The sequence below is a fragment of the Chelon labrosus genome (assembly GCF_963514085.1).
Source record: "Chelon labrosus genome assembly, chromosome: 19".
Taxonomy (NCBI): domain Eukaryota; kingdom Metazoa; phylum Chordata; class Actinopteri; order Mugiliformes; family Mugilidae; genus Chelon; species Chelon labrosus.
In genome coordinates, this window is record NC_140352.1 from 15,804,251 (window position 1) to 15,827,134 (window position 22,884).

The 22,884-nt window shown below is 40.7% G+C and overlaps 1 protein-coding gene across 1 annotated transcript in view; it reads right to left on the reverse strand.

Moving 5' to 3' along the window:
• The window catches only part of rab26 (RAB26, member RAS oncogene family), a gene marked incomplete at its 5' end in the record, with an annotated part of 84,104 nt that overhangs the window by 24,096 nt on the left and 37,124 nt on the right, over positions 1 to 22,884 (reverse strand). The window contains 3 exons of the mRNA XM_084566896.1: positions 6,897 to 6,949; positions 18,635 to 18,701; positions 21,207 to 21,248. Coding sequence (XP_084423022.1) covers positions 6,897 to 6,949; positions 18,635 to 18,701; positions 21,207 to 21,248 — 162 coding nt within the window. The remainder of the gene's footprint in view (positions 1 to 6,896; positions 6,950 to 18,634; positions 18,702 to 21,206; positions 21,249 to 22,884) is intronic.

The following is a 22,884-nucleotide window of genomic DNA, read 5'->3' on the forward strand; positions in this document are numbered from 1 at the left end:
TTACAGCGTGCTACTCGTCAGACACAGCATTCATTTGTGCAGGTTTCCATTCATCTCTTTTTATGATGGACTGTCACATGAAAAAGGGGCAGAGATGAAGAACATGTCAAAATTAAGGCCGTCGCGTACCGCAGATAGCAGGCTCACTGCCAGCTGTACTGAATGTCACGAAGACCGTTTCACTTCACTGTTAGCCACGTTGCAAATTGACCAGGATGTAAATGGAGTGCATTGTGAGTAGGTGAGGACTGGGGCAGTGGCATGATGAGAGCGCAAGTGATGGGCAGTGAGTTGAAGTTACAATGTAGCACCTATGTTAAAAAACAAGTTGTTGTTTTTTGTTTTTTTTTTGAAATAACATTTTTCTGATGAACAAAGAGACAACTAAAAAGATAACTTTCACCACAACACCACCACAATGGTTAATTGAGACCATAGACTGTAGAAAAGTGGAAACCATGACAGCTCCTCAAAAGTGAAGCCAAAATATGTAGAGCTCCCCCTGGTGGCTGGCTGCAGTATAGGTCATAAGCTCCACCTCCTCCATGTTAGTGGATGGGACTTGAACCAAACTAAAAAACTAAAGTACACATCAATTTTAGGTAGTTAATATAATGCTGATGCATGTAAAAGTGTTTTGTTTCGTTATTTGACGCTATAAAAACAGGCTGTGGCAATTAATGGGAAACAATGCTTTAATGAAATCACTGCCCTGCACTGATTGCAAAGGGTATCATTGTATCTCCAGATTTCCTTGTTAAAGCACCTCACAGTTACAGAGTGTGACGTCATATCATGAGCACCTGTTAGAGGAACTGATCACGACAATTTGGAACTGGTTCAAAGTCGGAAGCAGTTTTCGATTCCCACCCCTAGTCTGGTCCATCAACACTCAACTGCCTTTTAATAGAGCCACGTGCTTCTTGGATCACTTTGTGCTGCACAGTATTCTAACAGTAGGAGTCTAACAAACAAAATGTGTTCAAGTCTTAGCCTTAAGGGGTTCAATCTCCTAATGGTGTTAGATCAAGACATAGATACAAAAATAACTTGTACAGCAGGTGATAAATGCCATGCAAAATGGATCAGCTGGAAGGTTCAGTTCAAGTATCCGGAACCAGGACACCAGAGGAAGTGTTAAATAAAAACAGCAGATTATCTTAAGAACAGTCCCGAAGCATGGTAAGCAAGTGAAGACTTAAAAAAATAAATCTATGGGGTGATAACATGTTGAGCAAAATAAGTTTGGACAGTAAGTATAACAAAAAAACTAAATAAAAAGCTGGTTTCCATGATGAACACAGGGAGGAACAAGGGAAGGATGAACAGGTTTCCAAACGGACGAAATGCATCTGTGATAGATTTTGGAACGTAATCTGCTCCTGAAGCCATAATTACTGAGTATGTCCACATTAAACAGGTTGCATCCGCAAACACACAATTTTCTTTCTGTTTTAGCCATTCAACCACGAAATCAGTGTGTTTCTCACCCACAAAAGAACTCATCCAAAACTATCACCAGACTGTATAAATCTTAAAAAACCTTGGTATTTTACCACATACAGGGAGAACTGGCGGTTTGCAAAATGACCGTGTAAGCCAGAACAGTCAGGGTCAGCATCTGAGAGGCAGTAAACTTTTATTTGCCTCTAACTTTCTCTGTGATCACTCATTTTAAATGCCAATACAGTCAAAAGCACAGCAGAGTGGTGGCCATTAACCTGAAATGATGTCGATTGTGTCAGCCTGCATTATAACATAATTATTTGTCCAGCTTGGCTGTCTGTCCTGCTGTTTAGAAGATGCTGGCTGTGTTGTTGTTTGTCGACTAAAAGACATTGAAGAAGAAGATATCAAGTCATTTCTGCATTGTTCACATGGGCAGGGGGCTCTGTGATGAGTCAAGTGTCTTTATAATTATTTATATATAACAGAATGCAGAAAAGCCTTTACACAAATCTGGCATTCACTACACACATGTCCATTAATTCAAAGTGAAATCTATTCCAACATGCTAATTCGCCACCACGTAACCAAGAGCATGTTTCATGAGCGGGGCTTAGGAAGCCAAATGCGAGATGACTGCTGATTGCTACTGAAATAGACACAGAAAAAGCAGGATAAATAAAGGCAGAGAAGACAGACAGAGAGTCATAGTTGCAGATGGCAAAGAACTGAAAAAAGAGCGAAAGAGCAGAGGAAAATATGGGAGACAGAACGAGAAAGGGGGCGAGACGGACAGCACTGGGAACTGTTTCACCATCTCTTTACCGTCCAACTGCTCTGCAGCCTTCACCCCGAGCCTCTGCTGCTAATGGATTCACACTATGGGAGATCTGAGTATGTGCTGATACAGAATGTTGCAGTAGCCTTGCAGAGCTATGTCCCCCACATGCATTCATCTGAGTTTGAGCTCGAATGGCTGATTTATTTTTTTTCCTATCTCTGATTTATAATGCAACGCTTAAACTGCTTTGTAAGCAGCAGCTAAAAGCTAACATTTGTTTGTTCGTTTTTTAGCTGCGCCATTTTGAAAAATACATTCAGTAGGCTTTTGGTAGTTTTAACTAGAAGAAAAGAAACATTATTTGTAGGTTTGGTAAAAAATTCAGGTAACAATTAGGTAAAGATTTCAATGTTTACGTAAAGTAAATGAGTATTAAAATATGAACGGTACCATGAAAAACATGACTATTCGTGTATGTGTATATTATAATATACATTTTCAGTTCCTTATATTTAGCAGGGAGCAATTTTATTTTGTTTATTTTATATATTAAGTACCTTGTACCGTACGGTGTCTCTTGTACAGTACAGAATGCGTTCAGCTTGCCAAATTTACATATACAGTATCTTTGATCGCTGGCAGTGTGATTGAAGTGCGGTATGTTTGCAAGTTATTGAGAAAAGTGTATAAAGTGTGTAGTGAGGGGTTTTGCAACCTTAAAACATTTATTATCATTGTAAAAAATAAAGCTGACTACTTCGCGGATTTCGCCTATCGCGGGTTATTTTTAGAACGTAATTCCCGCGATAAACGAGGGACCACTGTATTGTCTAGATGCTGTATAAGGGCTTATTTGCTTAATAAAAAAATAAAAACAATTTATAAGCAAAGATTGATTAGGAGACATATTATGCATTAGTTAGTTAATATATTATTAGTTTTAGAGGTGCTGTCTTAGCTAGCTGCTACCAGTTTTTATGCTAAGCCAATGTATGCTAACGAGTGGAAATCTGAGTCTTGAAAGTGAAGAAAGTGAATATATGCCATAAGTGTTGTTTCTGAACGCTTTATTATGTGAGGATCAGATTCTGTTATGTAATGTCACCTAAACCTAAAAACTAGGTGATTGTTTTTCTTTACAACATTTAGCCACAGTGTTTGGCTAGCTGTCAGTTACTGTCACCGCTGTAAACTGCCCATGTGTCTGAATATAAAAATTAGTTCCAAGGAGTGTTGGTGACTCACCCTTTAGAGTGATTTCAATATGGCTGCAAACTGCCCAGATCATTCTTTATAACCTTTTATATTAAGACATCTCTTTTCTTTGTTCCGTTGCCGGGGCAGCCAGTTGGTGATCAAGACATTCTTGTGAAACGTAAATGGTCAGGAACATCTGAATGCACTGGCCATGCTTCCTAAATAAAGGGAACTAGTCAGAAATGTCTGATTTAAATGAGAAACTAACCGATCATTTTACTTAAAGAGAGACAAGCTAAATTCCTAAATAAGTGAGAAATCTCATTAAAGTTATGAGACATATGGTCACAACTATTGTATAATTAATGCAATGTTTGTGTTCATATCCATTGGTGCTGAATTAATATATGGTAACCATGGTAACCATCTAGTGGTTACTGAGGCTACTGCTATTCAACAACAGAAACGGTGTTCTGCGCGATGTGGTAACGTCTAGTTAGCCTGCTGTTAATTTACTCATTAAACAGGTGACCTTAGACATCACTGAAACATTGTCCAACACTGCCATCGTTGCCCTCCCTGAGAGATTTGGCAGGGCCCCACCACTGTAGTTGCTATGCAACACATGCTGGGTAGTTATATTCCACTATGAACTGTAGTGAATGACATCTGAAAATGTGCTTGATTATTTAATTATTAATTATTAATAACTTGAGTGTACGTGTTTAGCTACATTTTATAGTGGCACTTTAGCATAACATGCATAATATGTGTGGTTTTGGAAAAGTGTGCATATGGGTGTGCAGGTGGGGCAACACAATACGCAGCGATGCTTGACACCAATTTTTCAGTGCAAACAGGATTGTGCTTCTCCTCCCACAACAGCTAAATCCTGTCAGGCAGTGGAGAATGAAGGACCTCATTTCACTGGGGCAAAACTGCACCTTATGCAACGTACCCATATTAACAAAAAAGCCCCAAGCTAGCATGTGTCTGCACTTCAAATGTTGTAATTAGGACTAATTAACATTAACCGGACTAAATTGTCTTTGTGTGTGTGTGTGTGTGCTCGTATCGCCCAGACTGTAGTTCCTCACTGTGCAGGACGGGTGTGCTCTCTCACCCCTCCGTAGGGATTATGGCTCATACAGTATAGATACATGAACATGAACACACACAAACATACACACAAACATACACAGAAACACACACACTGTCTGTTCACTGGCCTCCCACTGTGTTTGCATCTGCTCTTGAGTGTTAGAGCAGATTTTGTGTTAATGTTGAAGCTAACACTCTAAAATATGCACACATCTCTATGTGGAGCAAGATGAATGCTATGTACTGTACATATAGACGAAATGATGAAATCAAGTGATCCATCTTTTGATGTTAAATAATAATAATTCTAGTGCTATATAACTTAATGGTTTCATTACAGAGAGTTGCAAAATCACATCTGCCACCTTGACCCATGGCACGAGGCTATAAATACATCTTTACTGTTCTAGTTCTAACAAAAGCGTTCTGATTCGTGTTCCTGCGTTCTTAGATTGCCGCAAGAATACCTGGAAGTCTGATTAGGGATGCTCCTGTGGGTCTCAGGAATACTGGCACATGAAACAAGTCCTACAAGCTGTTCATGTGGCTCTGGACATGTGCATGATAGCCCTTTTAAAGGCGACTCACAATCGATGGATATAAAACAAATGGATATGACACAAGAACACGTGTCGTGTCGAATTTCGGAGAACACATTATTGACTGTTGTTTGTATAATGAAATTGCCAATCTTGTTCTTTGCTGCAGCTTCTGTAGCCAAGTATCATATCCTGACATGTCACTTTGTTGTGTGGTGAGGAAAGAATATATAATAAAAAGTCTACTTTTAAATAGCAAAGGAACAGTACAGATTGTGCATTAATGCAGAAAACGTAGCCATTTTGAGTCAGTCCCACAAGCATCACCCTGACGTATTAAATGTGGATTCATCCACAGCTAGAAAGTAGTCCTTTATTCCTCTCTGATGAAAATAAATAATTAAACCTATGATATTCCTGACGTGTTACGGTTTACATATTTGCATTTGCGACAACCAATCAGCTAGTAGCTGAGCGCCACAGACAGTGTAGGATTAATGCACTGTTGGTTTTGAGATTTGCTGTCAGTAAAATCTGCCTCATAGAGAACGATTTGCTGCCGTATTAAAGGCGTAATGGTAAGAATCAGCTGTGTGGACAGAAGCTAAGGGTCTGGGTCTGTTTCTGTCAGGGGGGATGATCTCCATCCTCAATGAAGTAATTTGCACAGCTACACACACACACCTGCACAATCAGGTCACACAGGTAGCTTCGCATGGACATAGCTGCGCGCACACACACACACACACACACACACACACACACACACTCACTGACTCCAGATGTAGGTGGATTAGCGCTGCCAGATGGCTGTGGAGCTATTCGTCTCCTCCATGTGTAAGACGCGCTTTTATAATGGGCATCATCTGCTATTAACTCGTCTCTGCATTAATCAAAGGAGAGAAATGGAGGAGTGGCACCAAATGGGGCAGGAGATAGCTGCAAAATCACGATGGGAGACGAGCTCAGATGACGAACGGGCCGCAACTACAAAGAGATGGGTCCATCTGGGAGAAAAGTGAGCTCTAATCTCCACCCCTTTACTCTTCAGTGTCACCAGCACCCCTCATTTGTTTCCACAGTGGTCCTTACCTGCTGTCCTAATTGTCCACTAGCCGATCCCTAATGGGAGTGAAAGGCTTTGAAGGAGCGTCTTTACATGAACAACCCCAAATTATACCTCTGTTTTGTCTACATGAAAGGAAACCATTTCGAAATGGACAACAACAGCTGATGTTACACTCAGCTGTGCTAAAATCTGGTGGACAGTCTTGCAAAAACTCTAAAAGACTTTATCTTTTAAAGGGCGCATGGTATTTTAAGGAGCACCGAGAGTCATCCAAGAGCCAGCTCAGACAGACAGCAGATTGCAAGTATCTGGCAAGAAAGTTAATAAGGACAATATTGCATTTTGTGCCTCTTGTGTCCCCATGTGTTCCTCCGCCCAGCAATGTCCAATGGTGCCAACAAACCAGATTAGATTATCCCACTATCATCGTGTGGGTCTGCCATGGAGCTTAACAACTTTCTTTTTAAAGTGAAGGCGCAGACACTCTCCTCTGAACTCCCTAGATTAGGGTAAGGCTTCTCTAAATCCAGCTGCTGTGTGAAAGAACTAATTCAGACCATCAGTGATCTTGGCAATGCCCGTAACGTATGACCTCAGGTGGAACGCAGATCTGCTGGTAAACTGAGAGCATCACTGGCCTTGTGCAAAGCACTGACATACTTACTTGGAAATATAACACTTAAATGTTAGAAATGTGAATTAATAAACCATTTTTGGAATGCCGATGGAAGTGAAAAAAGACGGAGAGCGCACTCAGTCTTACCCGGATGTTGTCGAAGGATGCTTTGTTGGTGACATCATAAAGAAGGAGTAGAGCTGAAGAGAGGGAAAAAAAACAGACATGTTTAATATTCTGGAGTAAGAGATTTCAAAAAAGTTTCTCTTGCTGTGGTCATGCAAGCGCGGTGGGTAACTAACAAATTAACACTGTTTGAATCCTACAAAACATTTGAAGGAAAGAATGTGAGAAAAATGAATAAAGAGATGTAAATCATGACAGGGCAAGACAATTAAAGGTTAAATATTTTCAGTTGAGGTCTTTCATGTGCACCATGTTCCTATAACCCCGTCTAGACATTTAGAAAATGCTCCAAAAGGCCTCATCTGCCTACTTGCTTTTCATTACTAACAAATCAGTTTGAAGCTCTTTTCAGTTCTTCCTCCTGCAACAGTGATTAACTGAGCTGTTTGTTGGCAGTGGTGAAGAGGTTTCACTGACATGTGTAGCTGGTTTTATTTCCTCCTTTAAACATCACTGCAGCCAGGGCATTAAAGATAGCTGCGTAACAAAACTGTGCTGAATAAAAATAATCTCCATTTTCTTTATGCAGGCATATTTTCCATAACTCATTTTAATGGGAAATAGTCTGTAGTTCTGTTGCTCTAGGACTATGATGTCTCTCCTCTAGGACATGGTGTTATTCACAGTAGCTGTATAAAAGACTAAACCATAAGTATAATTTTTATTTTTATGTCTTTAAGATATTTTTATCCGAAGGAAATGTGTAGTAGCACGATGCTAAGGTCAAGATTATGGATCTGTTTCCTAACAATAGTACAGACAGGCTGAATACTGCAACCAACTGAATACTAGGGCTGTGCAATTAATCGAATTTTGATCACGATTTCGATTCTTGGTTCAAACGATCTCCAAATTAATAAAATCGAGTTGGAACGATTCTTTTGCCATTTTCCGGTGTCTGTGAGGTTTTTCTGAAAGAGACGCGCATGCGCAATTCAGTCACTCCCCTAGAGCATTCAACGCGGCCCCACGAGCTCTGTGTGTGTGTGTGTGTGTGTGTGTGTGTGTGTGTGTGTGTGTGTGTGTGTGTGTGTGTGTGTGTGTGTGTGTGTGTGTGACCTGCAACACTCATCTTATTCAGAAAACAGCGTGAGCGAGATGGCAGAGGGAGGAGGACGGTCCCGTTTGGTCGATAAAAAGGGTAAAACAAGTTCTCTTGTATGGCAACACTTCGGATTCGAAGAATCCGACGAAGCACAGGCCCACATAATGTGCAAAATGTGCTACAGTGTGATATCTGCTAGCCTGGTCGTTACCATCCTACGTTTCCGCCCGAAATTTGATTTCGGTCTGGCACTTTCGGGCGGAAATGTAGGATGGTAACGACCAGGCTAGATATCTGCACCCAGTAGCGGTTTTAGGCATGGACGAACCGGGCAGTCGCCCGGGGCGGCATTTTTTCATGACACAAGGGGGGACGGCACGAGCACTTGGAAAAAAAATAAATAAACAAATACATCTGCGCCGCTACATGGTTTTCTATTATCTGTCATATCTGTGTGGGGAACTGGCAAATTGTCGCCCCCTGCAGCTGCAGGCGCCCCTGCTTTCTGAGAAGGTGCCGTGCACAGAAGGTGTGCGTGAGAAACGGAAAGGGGAGGGCGGCGCGGGGGACAGTTCACCTCTGGGTCTCTCCCAAATTGAACGGGGGTTACAGTGAGTTTTTTTGCCAAAATGCCGAATAAATGCATTTTATTTTCAAACTCAAAAAGAATCGTTCGAAGAATCGTGATTTCAATCTTGACCAAAAAAATCGTGATTCTCATTTTTTCCAAAATCGAGCAGCCCTACTGAATACTCCTTCCTCATTCTACCTATGCAAATGAGCAGGAGGATCTTCTCTGGCCAACAAAGGTAAAAGCACATAAGAGCCCTTTCAAAGTCAGTGTTGTCAAAACGTGGGTTAAGGTCAGACAACCATCTCCTTATGTAAGATACCGAATGAAGGGCTCATTCTAATACAACAAAACACAATGATTCATAGTTACAGGCTTTTATACACTGGTAAAAGCATAATAATGTATTTCATATGCCATTTTAATTGTAAGTTCAGTGAAGATTACAGTCATGGTGGAGGATTGGCATGTGCTGCTCTGGGTATTTTTTCCCTTCACAAACTTCTAGCCTAGTTCATCAAATCCCTGTGCCTGATCAAAATTCAATTTATGTAAATGGTGGGAAACCTAGAAAGATGTAGGGCAGCACTCAGCCACTTTTTGCTTTGTAATTCACCTTGGAGAGATCTGTTTTACAATGTGCTCCCACACTTTGAAACCTTTGGATTTTGCACAGAGAGAAAAAGTTCTAAAACGGCTCGCTGTTAGCTGAGCAAAGTGCTGAGGTCTACCGTTTACCGCGGCGCAAGAATTATACCTGACAACATAACCACACATGTGAATTCTAATTACCTCCGGCTGCACTGCGCTGCCACAGAGGACAATATGACCTCAGGTATTTTTCTGCTCGAACTGGAGGGTGCGCATTATAAAGCTCTGTCAGACAGAAAAAAATCATTACACCTACGAGGCCAATTGCAACTCATTTTCGCAGCAGGATAAACCTTCGCTTGGAAGAATTAGCCAAAGCTAATTACCTCCACGGCCCCTCTCCTCCTACTGCATGTAATCCCTCCAGTCATCTCCAGCCATTACTTACATTTCACTCCATCCTCATTCTTCCACTTTTTTCAATCCCTCCACTTAACTTTCCTCCTCCGTTCCCAGCTCCTATGCCCCTCAGCGATTGCAGCATTTTTGCCTATCTATTTTGTATTAAATCTTTTGTTTATTCCAGCCAGACAAGTCCGTGAAGGATGTTTATTGAATCGTAATCGCCGTGAGCGTACTTGGCCCCTGTCCAACTGAGAAAACAGAGGGAGGGAGAGAAAAGAAGGCAGTGTAAAGAAAAGATACGGTGGGAGAAAGACAATCTGCCCCACCGGTTAATTTGGTCTCACGTTGCTTTTGTTTTTATCTGCCACTAGAAGAAGACCAGAGTAAACCAAGAGGAGTTGCTTCCCTTCACCCTCCCGTAATCCAATTACATTTTGCCAAAAGCAAGACGGATGAAGCTGGAGAACTTTCTCACAGCAGCAGAGACGTAGAGTTTTGTTATCACAGGTTGCAAAATAGTTGGTACAAGACAGAAATAGCCACTCTGAAAAGCGGAGGCAACCAAGCTAAAGGGCAAAGGAAGAGATAGACATAAAGTTGTTTTAAGTTATGGGGGAGTTATTCTGGCAATGTTACTTGCAAAGTAATAAAGGAAAGTTATTAAACTGTGTCAGATTTGTGAATGTGTACAGGAATCTGCAATCACGGATTAGGATTTGCATGAGTACTAAGATTTACAAATGTGTATGCAAATCTGGAAAAGTGCGAGTAAGATTTGTCCATGTGGAAAAGAATCAGAAAATACAAGCATGGTCAGAAATGGAATAGAAATGGATGTTATTATGAGTAAGTATTTCGCTTCGAGGTCTGTCCCTCAACTGGCTAGATTTCTACTCCACTGTTACATCCCTGAGACATTTTCCTTAATAAAAGACAACTGATTATGCATACATTTTCATATTTTCATACATATTCTCGTACACATCCACAGATATTTTTCACGTTCACAGATTTGTGCACAAGTGTTAAACAGCACCGCCTGTTGACCAAAACCAGAAGTGCAACAACGAGGAAACATTTAGGGCAGAGTTTACCGTATGACACCAACATTATATTTTTTCTGACAAGGGACCTCTTGTGGTAAAAACCAATGGTGAAGTCGAGGTGGATAGTTGTTGAACTATCTGTGAAACTGAGTTTGCCCAACAATTCTGGCTTCCACCACAACAGTAAAACAAGGGCAGCTCGACTTAAAGGGTTTTTGGAGAAGTTTTGCCACTCATCCAAGTAGCTTCTTCAGTTCTGAAGCTTCTTCGTATCTAAAGAAGCTTCATGGGCGAGTGGTGAAATGTCTCCAAGAAAACTATTAAGTCCAGTTTCCCTTGTTTCAACTTGTTTTGTTGGAAATATCATGACCTCGATGACTGAGAACCTTTGCGGACATTCTATCACAGCAATTTCTTTTAACCCAAGAACATAACATTGAGCCTGGTAGGAATTTTGATCCTTCCCTAACCATAACCTAATAACCGTAGTGGTCAAAACTTAACCACACTTGAGTGGCATTTCAGACGAAGCTCATATGGTAAATGGATTGCACTTAGTGCTTTTCTACCTCAGTGTTACCCAAAGCCTTTTGCAGTGTTTCTCATTCACCCACTCAAATGACGCTAGTGGAGCATTTTGGTATTAATCCAGTCGTTACTGGTTGGCGATTTGGAAAGTGATTTTGGGTGAAGGGGCTGAAGGTAACAAAGTTTTGGCATACTCTTCAGCAAGTACACCAATGGGGGGCAACTAACCTTGAGCAGTACATCCCTAATATACATCCACAATTCCAGAAGAGCACAGAAATGTTCCCACTTATATAGATGAATGTTAAACATACTTATATTATCAAGTTCTGGAAGTTGCAGAAATTGTAGACAAGCAGAGATAGACAATTTCTCTCTTTAACCACACAAGGCACATGTGTCGTTGTCTTCCCAAGACATTTTTGTTCTTCGGTCTAAGTAGAATTAACTATTGGACAGCCTCAAAATTTGTTGAACAATAAATTTATGTACCTACGCTCTCCTCAGTCAGTAATGTCCAATCCATCATTTTGGAATATCTGACAACACATCAACAGTCCTTCACCTCCACACTTGACCCCAGAGCAAACCATCAACACAGCAATATGACACACTATTTATTTGACTTTGTGAGCCACCACCCCCTTGACAAAGTTCCTGCAGGAAACCCTGAGCAGGAAGAGATGGAGTTTGATGGAGTGAAGCGATCCATAAAGAGCACTGCCATCCTTCATCGCTCAGATAATAGTCTAGGTCAATAATCACTCACTGTCTGCCTGATTGCCTGCTCTTCTTCCTTTGAATATAAGTCACATAAACACACAACAGATGCAGACAACACCTGTGTATGCATTTTATAAAAATGGTTATATGCACAGGCACTGTGGGTTGTCATTACTGACGATTAGATTAGATTAGATTAGATAGAGAAAAAAAAAGATCCTAAAATCGTGATTTCCTCATGTGCTCAATGACAACCTTTAACCAGTGGTTGCAAATGGCCGGAAACCCACAATACTGATGAAATAAACCATAAAGCACATAGAGTAATGTACAATAAAAAGTCTCCTGGGGGCTTTATTTGATCCAGTGAGGTTTTATTTGATATAGAGTCAAGAAACACAGGGTGAGAGAAGGGGCAATTTGATAGAGGCTCCTGGGTAAAGGAGAACTAAGAATGTTGCCTTAACTTAAAAAACAGGAAGTTTGACACAATTTGACAACTTCTTCTTCTATTTCCATTCTTATGCAGTCTTTCTGCATGAGTAGACTACCTATTATTATTATTATTACTAATAGGATAGGATTATTTTCATATCATGCTTTTTGCCAAGAGTCAGTTCTAAGGTCATGTCTGTAGCACCGTTACATTTCAAGAGTATATGTACTAAACACATGGATATAACATGCTATTAAGTGAAAAATATTCAGTTATGATAAGCTAAGCTAATGGCCTGGTTGCGCTATGATTTACATTTATCGTATGCAGTACAGATCTTCTCAGTGCAATAAAGCAAGATAATTTCCGTGCCTTTTACAGATATCTTTTTTTTTTTTAGGTTTCAAAAAGACTTTTACGGACCAATTTGTATGCATGCTGCCAGAATATTTCCATTAGCTGCAAATAGATCCTGAGTGCCAGCAGTCACTTATAATGTCACTTAAAATGTATTACTACCTTCGAAATTAGTAGGCGACTCCACAGTGAGGACATGTGCTAATGAAAAGCCAGTGTGTGTGTGTGTGTGTGTGTGTGTGTGTGTATCTGTGCTACACTCCTGACTGATGAGTTTCACTTTATCCCTTCAGGCGGGTTGCCGGCCCACCATTGATGTTGCTGTACGACGAAATGAGAGCGAGCGTGTCAAATTGCCACCAGCATCCCCTCTCTCCATCTCCCTGCATTATTCCTCTGACAGTTAGAGCAGCAGTTGTCATCTCTACCTCTTCGGCAAGCTAAGCACAGCCCATGGGGCTCCATTCTGCAGCATCCATTTTAGAAAGCGGTAGATCAATCACAACGACAAGTGGTTACTGAATTCGCTAGGCATAGCAGGAGCTGTATCCATTAATATTTGGAGCAAGTCTTTTCCGGAATGACGTTAAAGAGATGTGAACAGGTAGAGAATTTAATGCTGGCTGTAATGTGTAGTACAAGTGAGTACATACATTGGCACGCACACACTTTTGAGCTTTCTCTGAACTCACTTTACACAACAAAGCCTCAAAAATTCCTTTGACTGTGACCTTACACATTCATTTTAATATGTAAGAAGCCATAAGGTTTGTGTCTCCGAGTGTGTTTCTGTGTGTGTAAGAAAAAGACACACAAAGAGCTTGATGATGGATGCGACAGCTCACGGCTTTCCGTATAGTGCAGCGATACCCTCAATGTTTTGTTTCCAATCGCCGTTACCCCTCCTCTCCATCCATCTTCCTCCACTTTCTCTTTCTCCACACCTGCTTCCCAGCATTTTTATTTGGCTTCCCTCATTGCTCCACACTTTGTCCTCACGTCTCTTGATCATCCTGCCACTGTCCGTACTCTTGTCTTAGCTGGGGTGCGTTTCGCCCCCACAAGCTGCTGATAGAGGGCTACAGGTGCTCATTAGTGACGAGAGGTAGTGGCCCGAGAAGGCTGAATGAGAAATGACGCATGCGAGATGGAACGAGGCCGAGCAGATCAGCAACATAATGAGCTGATGACATTGATTTAATATGAAACAATTGCAACCTACTTTGTCATTGCATCCTTTCTGTTACAGCTCAACACAGCACCGATGGTGGGATTTTGACAGTGAGACAGGTACAAGTAAAACAAACAGAAGACTAATTATTCTACTACATAACTGTTATTGCGGCATATATAGACTTTTTGAGCTTGTCATGAAACAGATGTTACCAGAAAATTTTAATGAGTCTATCCTTTGTTCCAAACTATATTTGTTGGGACCAAGTGTGCCAAATTAGCTCTTAGTTCCATCTGCAACGTTCCTATGGAGTCTTTGAGTTGGGTTTATGAATGTTTACTTATAATGGAAGTCCCAATTCCTCTGAAATTATGAGACTGTTTTTCTGTGTATTTGAATCTGACCCAGATGTTAACTTTTGGGACTTCTGAGGCAAAGTGGCGTACTAGTCATTAATAAGTCATTACTTACTAATGACTTTGTCTACTGATTATTTCTCTTGCAACACCTACAGGTTGACATTTGTTGGCCAGATCCAAAGTTCTCAAAACTTAATGCGAATGACCCCAAAACCTTTCACAGCAATCATTAAGTGTACATTTTATTTGTCATGTGTTTTGTTTCTGACTAAACACGTCCAAAGCCACTCTCCTTCCCATTAGCCTCAATGGTGTGTCTGTGTTGCAATTAAAACTGCACACAATGAAGTTTAAACTGAACAGTAATGGCAACCAGCTGCACAAAATGTACATCATTCTGAACAACAGTGCAGAAATTAACAAATAAACACACCTCTCTTAGAAATGCAACCCTCACAACATGCTAAACACACACACCTATTATTACATTTACTTAGTTGGCTATCCTTTTACCTAGCTTAGGTCAAAAACAGTGTTTAACCTAAGCAAAAGAAAAAGGTCAGGTGGATGGATGGGTCTAGAAAAAAGCTGCACTAAAGCAGAAGAAGTTGCATCATCACCAATTATACTTAAAACCAACTATTCCTGAGGGAGGATGTCGCTGTCCTGTGCAACTGTCAACATGAGCAACATTAATCAACTAGACTGCGTTAAACGAACGTTCAGAAGCAAGTTGTAGGAGGAAAAATTTAAAATTCTATATCCTTGTAACAAATAAAACCTATGACTATATTAATGAACTGTAAAAAGACAACTTAAATAGCCTAATATCTGCAGCACCGATACTGAACTGGTGTGTACTCCGCTGGCTTCAAAGCTATTACACTCTTCCTTACACCAAGGCTAACAAAGAGAAAGCAACGGAGACCATTACAGGGAAAGCACCTTGATGTAAATACAGCCTGAACAACCCTTTCAATTATAAAGCACCATTTGGAGGTGTCAGCGGTAATGAAGCCATTCCTGGTTCCTTAATATCTATTAATGTAGTTATTCTCAATTTTTATTTTTAAATTCATCATTTTTGGGCAATAACGGCATAAGAAAGGACAATGAATGAGTTTAATTTTTAGCCGTCATTTGCAAATGTGACATCTATGTGTAAAAGTGACAGATCACTCAGAGTTAAACGTGCTGATTTTAAGGAGTAGTGATCTCTTACGACCCATCGACATGCCTTCACATCATTTGCCGGAAAAGATAAACGCAGGGGATGGAATGAAACCACTCACTCAAAGGCCTTGAGCTCTATTCATCTTCCTCTGAATTTCCTCTGTACTCTCACTAGTGTGTTGCCTTCCATCAAAGCATAATGCCACTTCATTCCAGGATGAGTTTCTATCAAAAGCTCTGTCTTTTCTCCACACTCATTACTGCTCTCTTCATTAGCTGATTTATGCCAGTTACCTTTTGTCTCCATAGTGCTCTCAACATCGGTCTGAAGGGTTGAAGAGTAGTTATTTGCATATTTGAATTGTTCTGAGTGATTTGTTCCTCTGTCATTTCTTCTACGCCTTTCTTGATTTGACAAATTAATTTATGTAACATTTCTCTATGCGTCACCTTCTCTTACTTGTATCAGGTTCCTACCTCCTCTCTTTCCTAATGTTTTTCTCCCTTCCTTCCCTGGCTGTCCTCCTGTTGTTACTTGTATCACCCACTGTGTTTCCTCTTTTTTAGCATCCTGAGATTGTGCTCCATGCTGTGGAAATGACAAACTGTCAGATGCACTGGAGTACAAGGGAAAAAAAAAAAAAAAGTCTGTGGCTGGTTTCTGGCCCCAGCTGGACCTTTGCGGCGCCCTCTACACCAGATGGGCCTGGCAGATTGCTCTGGGCTCACTCCAACCACCAACTCATTTGCACTGATCGTCTGGATCTTCTTGTTTTCTCATTACGGACTTAATGGCAACTGAGATTGAGGCCCAGACTTGTTAAACCAAACATCAATAACTGTCCAGGAGGTACAGTAGCACATGAATTACTGACGACCTGTCCTTGGGCAATGAATTTGCCATATTAAAAAAAAAAAATAAAAAAAATAAAAAATGAAACGCTAAGCTATATGCATTTAGTTTTTGGCACGTCAATCTGTCAGGCAATTACTACTCCTGAAATATTTGTGCAGCAGGTTGCCATAAAATTTGGTGAACTCAATAATGGCAGTAGAAGATAAATCCCACCGGCATTATTAACATCCTACGATTCATCTAGCACCATCAGTAGCTCATACACTTCACTTATCAGATGGTTAACTTCATGGTTCCCAGGTGATGTTTATTAATGACTCTGACAATCAACGAGCTTCTAGCGTTATTGCACAGTTGCTGTTTTTGTCTCGACAACCGTTGGAAAGACTTCTTTGAGCTTTGGTTAAAACATTGAGGTTCCCATAAGAAGAATCAAAGAAGATGGTGGAAATTATAAATGCTATACATGCTGAACATCAACACACCAGCACTATGAATATGCTAAAGTTGAAATTTATTTCAAGACACCAGAGTGCTGAATAACAGCCTAAGAGAGCCACTATGGCCAAGTGGTAAAAGGAGCAAACTCTGCTGATTTAGAATTCTCTTTTAAATTTGTCATACTGATGTATAATGGATGGATGAACGGAAAAATCAAAACTGATGCAGAAGAGGCAGATTCTGTAATTTATGACAAAACATGGTGCCAAAATGATTCATTATGCAACATCTAACGGTATATGATGGTCTAAATACTCCATCAAACTTATTTTCAGTTATATCAAGAGACTATAGGAATGATGAAAACCAAAAAGATAAGACCAAGCATTTCCTTGAGATGTCGTAAAGTGCAAAACAGACTTTTTTGTATTTTGTCTCCAGCCAATATTTCACAGCGGTGGATTTATGCCAGGTATGACAACTTCATGCTGGGGCTAGGGAAGTGTCAGTCTCCAACAAAGCAACAGAAGGAAATGTGATGAATTATGACTCTGGCTTGATTACTGGTTTGTGTAGTCACATAACCAGCGGTCAGTGGATTGTTCCTATTGTTTGAAAAATACTGGCTGTTCACTTGACATTTTCATGCAGACTTGTGGACACTTTTCAACCTAGATCCTTATGTGTGTGCATCAGAAGATGGCAGGGAAGCTGTTGACTAAATGAAAACATTGGCTGTAGTGAAGAAGAAGAAAGAAACCTATAATCTGAAGTAAATTGTAAGGTAGAATACAGCAGCATTTTAGATATTTTTTGAGCTTCTGGTGTAATTACAGTGACATATGGCGCACTCATCTGATGGATTTGTGAAGAAAACTTCCTCCTTGTTTGACAAGGAGATAACTGTTCGACTTCTTCAATTGAAATTGTAGGTTTTAAATCATCAACTTGTCATTCTTTGGGCTATAGATCTGATGTCGAGGCACTATGTTCACTGCTGATGCTTAGATAGGATGAAAAGCACTCTGACTGGCAAAATCCTTACATTTCAGAGTCTTGGTTACAAAAAAAAAAGTCCATTAGCTCACGAGGATCGACAGCTTTCGTGACAGCTGCATTCAGGCTGCAGCCTCTCCCCTGGACCTACCTGTCAGCCCGAATGAGCTTTATTTAAAAGTCAGTAGCAGACGGACAACTCAGAGGAGCTGGTTCGAGGCTCCCCGGATGCCTTGTTAAAGATCAGCGAGAATAAACTGTTGCACTGACAGATCAGAGGACTGGGCAACTGGCCAGCAACACACATACACACACACACACACGTCCACATACTGAAGAAAGATCCCACACCACGTAGTTAGAAATAACATGAACACGTGCAATTCTATATAGAGCAATCAAACACAAGCGGTCATAAACAAGAGGCAGAACTACTTCCCATTAGGATGCTATTTTGTATGCTGCCGAACAGATTCGTGTTTGAGATAACGCCTGCACAGCAGAATGTGAGCGTGTTTGTGTGTGTTCCACTACACCTGCTCATTCAGGCTGGCCTGAGGCACACCGCTATCTGTACTCGGTGTGGTTGTTCCAAGATATAACTGCTACACACACACACTCACCAACACACATGGGGACGGCTCATAGCTGTCTCGCCCCCCACTGTGTGAAAGGCAGGCTCATTTTCCCACCCAGTGGTTAGCCACTCGCTTAAGGGAACCTGAACAGAGCGCAGAGCCTCCAGCAAATGCCTTCACACGCACACACACACACACACACCAGTCTATGAAATCAGCAGCAACTAGAGTGTTTTCTCCTCTCCCAGCAGGAATGAGGGAGCAGCAGAGAGCTTGTCGATGTCAATCACACATTTGAAAACAAAGCCAATGAAACGTCAGTCAGAACAGCTTGAATGTGCCAGGAGAGAATAGGAGGTAGAAAGAAGCATGTCAGTCACAATCACACAGCTCACACACACGGAAACAGATTCATCGTACCATGAGCATCTCGGTAGTAAGCGTGCGTGACACTCCGGAAACGCTCCTGACCAGCAGTGTCCCAGATCTGAGGAGGAAGCAGAAAAGAAAAGATGATATTAACATTGTGTTACCATAATGTTGAGAATTTCTAACCAAAATAGATTCATCTGCAAAATCCCTCCCAGGCACAGGCGTAGCAACTAATAATAGCCAAAGTAGCCTGTATAGCGACTGTAGTAAAACAGGTTCTGTGTTTAGCGTAGAGATGGCGTCTTTTTTCAAAACACAAAACCGAAAGGGTAACAAATGGATCAAAAAGTGTTTAACTGCTGCAATACAAGGTGAACTTTTTAGTTTGACAAGATAACCAGTTTTCTGAGGGTTGAAAGAAAACTCATGCAGGCCTGGTATTCTGATATATTTCCTCACTTTGGTCCTGGATGCTATCAAAGGTTAAGCTAATGTTCCCTTCTTCACTCATGTATTCATTCACAGCTGTAACACTACTAAATAGTAACTAATAGCATTGGTTTATACACCCAGCCAGCCTATTTATGTTAAATTCTGTGAAAGAAAAAAAAAAAAAAAGCTTTAAAACAGAAAAGCTTTAAAAAAAAAACAATCAACTGATACACTGCCTGGCCAAAATAAACGTTGCCACCTGGATTTAACAAAGCAAATAGGTACGAGCCTCCTATTGGATAATTACTGTATTGGGGGTTATCTTTCAGCTGGCATCGAGTTATTTAAGCCCAACTGATGTAATGAGTAGCTTCTCATTTCTTAAACAACCGTGTTGAAAGACACTTGAAGGATCCTTGAAGGATTAATAAAGTATTCTGATTCTGACATCCCGCGTCTTAGTCTGTTTGAGAAGGGTCAAATCATTGGCATGCATCAAGCAGAGAAAACATCTAAGGAGATTGAAGAAACTACTAAAATTAGGTTAAGAACTGTCCAACACATTATTAACAACTGGAAGGATAGTGGGGAACCAGTACATCAGGGTAAGAAGAGAGGCAGATGAAGTGATACACCCATCATGCCTAGTGTCTACTGTACAAGCCTGTGGGGGCAGTGCTATGATCTGGGGTTGCTGCAGTTGCTCAGGTCTAGGTTCAGCAACATCATGTCCCCAAAGAATGAGGTCAGCTGACTACCTGAATATACTGAATGACCAGGTTATTCCATCAATGGATATTTTCTTCCCTGATGGCACGGAAATATTCCAAGATGACAATGCCAGGATTCATGGGGCTCAAATTGTGAAAGAGTGATTCAGGGAGCATGAGACATCATTTTCACACTTTGATTGGCCACCACAGAGTCCAGACCTTAACCCCATTGAGAATCGCTGGAGAAGGCTTTACGCAGTGGTCAGACTCTCCCATCATCAATACAAGATCTTGGTCAGTCAACGCTGGATGGAAATAAATCTTGTGACTTTGCAGAAGCTTATCGAAACAATGTTACAGAAAAAGCCAGGCAGTGTATCTCTGAAATAAACCATGAATGGTCAACCATCTTCATTTTCTGTGTTTTTTCACAACTGCCATGTTCAGGTTTCAATGACATGGAACAAAAGGGTAATAAGCCACTGATAAACTGCATTTTGCTTGAGAACCAGAGTCAATTTTACCTGCGCCAGAACTAATTTTCCGTGCTTTATATTGCAGAATATCACAGAGGCAGAAAAAGATAATAACAGCCTGACAATGGGGAATGTGAATTTCATAAAGGGCATTCACATCTTACAGTGCCCCCACGTTACACCCTACTGCTACAGTATATCGCAACATTTAACTTTCTCCACAAACAATTCTTATCAGAATGTGAGTCCGCTGTTGGGATTTGATCACATTTTCCAGCTGTAGTTGTGACACAATGACAAGCATTCATTCAAGGCACATACCTAGACAATTCCAACATCTCATAGAGCAGACCTTATCTAATATTTTTATATCACTGGATGGAAAGACAGTGATTACTGCGACTCATTTAAAGTAATAAATCATCACTAACCTAGTAAGGTCCTGAGTATTTTTTGGCACCTTTAAGCACAACCTGCACCTTTAATGTTTTCACTCAACCTCATAGGAAACATGTGCATGCCTTAGATATCCTTTGGGATATAATATAAATTCGATAACTGGACCAATGCATGAGGGAGGATTGATTGAAGAAGAGAATGATGGGAGAGAGAACATGACCATTGTGTAATTGAGGTGGAAAAACTCATCACACAGGATTCATGTGCATCTCTTCCTGTCCGTGTTCTCTGCCTGGTAACTTCCAGGCTTGATAATCTGATGGAAAGTCTGCTATTCCCTCTAGTGTCTTCAGTCAGGCAGAGCAGCCGGCTAATTGACTGATAGAGATTAACTGAGGCCTCATTAAGTCATCGTTTGCGCTTCTTCGCCCTCGTACAGCAGGCAATGAAGATGTATGGGAGGTATTTACACCATGGGAAACGGTTGCTGGTGATTTGTTATCAGAAAGAACCCACACATACACTTTGGCAGCAATGAATGAAAGAGGAAGACTGATGTGCGTTTAGATTTACTGAGAAACTGCCCATTTTGGTTCTTACCTGCAGCTTGACCTTCACAGCATCGATGCTCATGACTTTATTCTGAAAGACAAAAAGAAATCAATAAATTGTAAACGTGACAGCCAATGTACCGACATAGCCAGCAATTATGGTGATAAGGAAAAGTGAAAAGGACAAGTTGGTGAATACAGCTTTTTAAAACAATACAGAGGCAGCACAAGCAAGAGTGAATGACGCTTTCAGTCACTGCTAACGGGGAGCGCTCTTTTCTAAAAGGAATTTTTAGAAAGCGAATGCAGGCGTGTATGCGGAGGCTGATGTATTATGGTTGGCTTTCTGTGACCACAGTTGGGTGTAATAAGGGCTTGGCCTCTCTTTTACCACTGTGATGTTGTCAACACACTGTACTATCTACAGTCCCATGGCTAAACACACACACACACACACACACACACACACACACACACACACACACACACCTTTTTGCTGCAGTGAAGCTCTTTGTTTCAGGGAGTTGCATCATTTACCAACACCGTGGTTGCCCATAATGCACACACGCTAAAGCTTTTCAATACGTCTGTGATGTCGTGTTCCAAGGAGAGATAATTAGTCGTTGGTTTGGCTTTTCAAAGAGACACCAAGTTAATGGTCACCGATTACAGCAGCTCCGACATCATTTACTTTTTCTCTACATATAGAAGGAGACCAGATCTAACTCTGTCATCTGTCATTACAGCAGATGTGATAATGCTAACAAACAAGATGCATGAGCACACATCCTCGGTCAGGACGCAGTGGGAAAATGAGCCACCCCGTCTAATGTGTTTTACAGAGATACTGGTAAACATGCATTATGGAAGAAGATTTACAATAAGTCTGAAACCTGAAAAAGCTGTTTTCCTCTGCATTTTAACATGCCTTGAATCTGATATTTGAATTCCAACACATGGCCGTCCACCAAAACACTTGCTGTGATGCTGCTGTTACGCGTGAGCCTTGATGATGATCCCAGAGATTTTACACAATTGCTCCACAGTCATCCCATACTAGGCTCTCAGGACAACGAAGCACGAGGTGGTAGGATTTCTGTATTCATATCCTCATACACTGTGCCTTTTTTTGATGTGCCCTCAAAAAAACTGGTATTCAGTGACATGCTTTGATGTCTCTGTGGGGTGAAACCTTTGAGAGTTATCCTGATACATAAGCAGAAACCGTTGTTTTTATTGCTAAAGTAAAAATCAGATATCCCATTCATATAGCATATCACTGAGAACCTTAAATTATTCCTACAAAGATCATGATGTTAAGAACTTTGAGTTATCAGCAGTCCTGTTGACTGGGAAATACTCTCAGCAGAAAAAGTGGTGTGCTCATAAGCTTGTTTTGACACCATTTGGACAAGAGTTCAGGATAGAATCATTTGATCAAAGTGTTCAGTCATAGAAATTGTGTTCAAATATGTCATCATGATGTATGAATAACATTTATTAGGAAAAGCGCCGTTTTATTTTAGTAGCGAACCAAAAAATTAATTGACTACTCAGAAAATAGTCGACACATTAAATTAAAAAATAATCCATCGCTTAATCAATTGAAAAAAATCAGGGTTAGTTGCATCACTATTAAAATCTGTTTGATTGGATTCTGTTAAAATTTGTATGAAAATCCGCTCATGTTTTGAGGCATATTTCTGCAGAAATTTCTGAGGGGTACA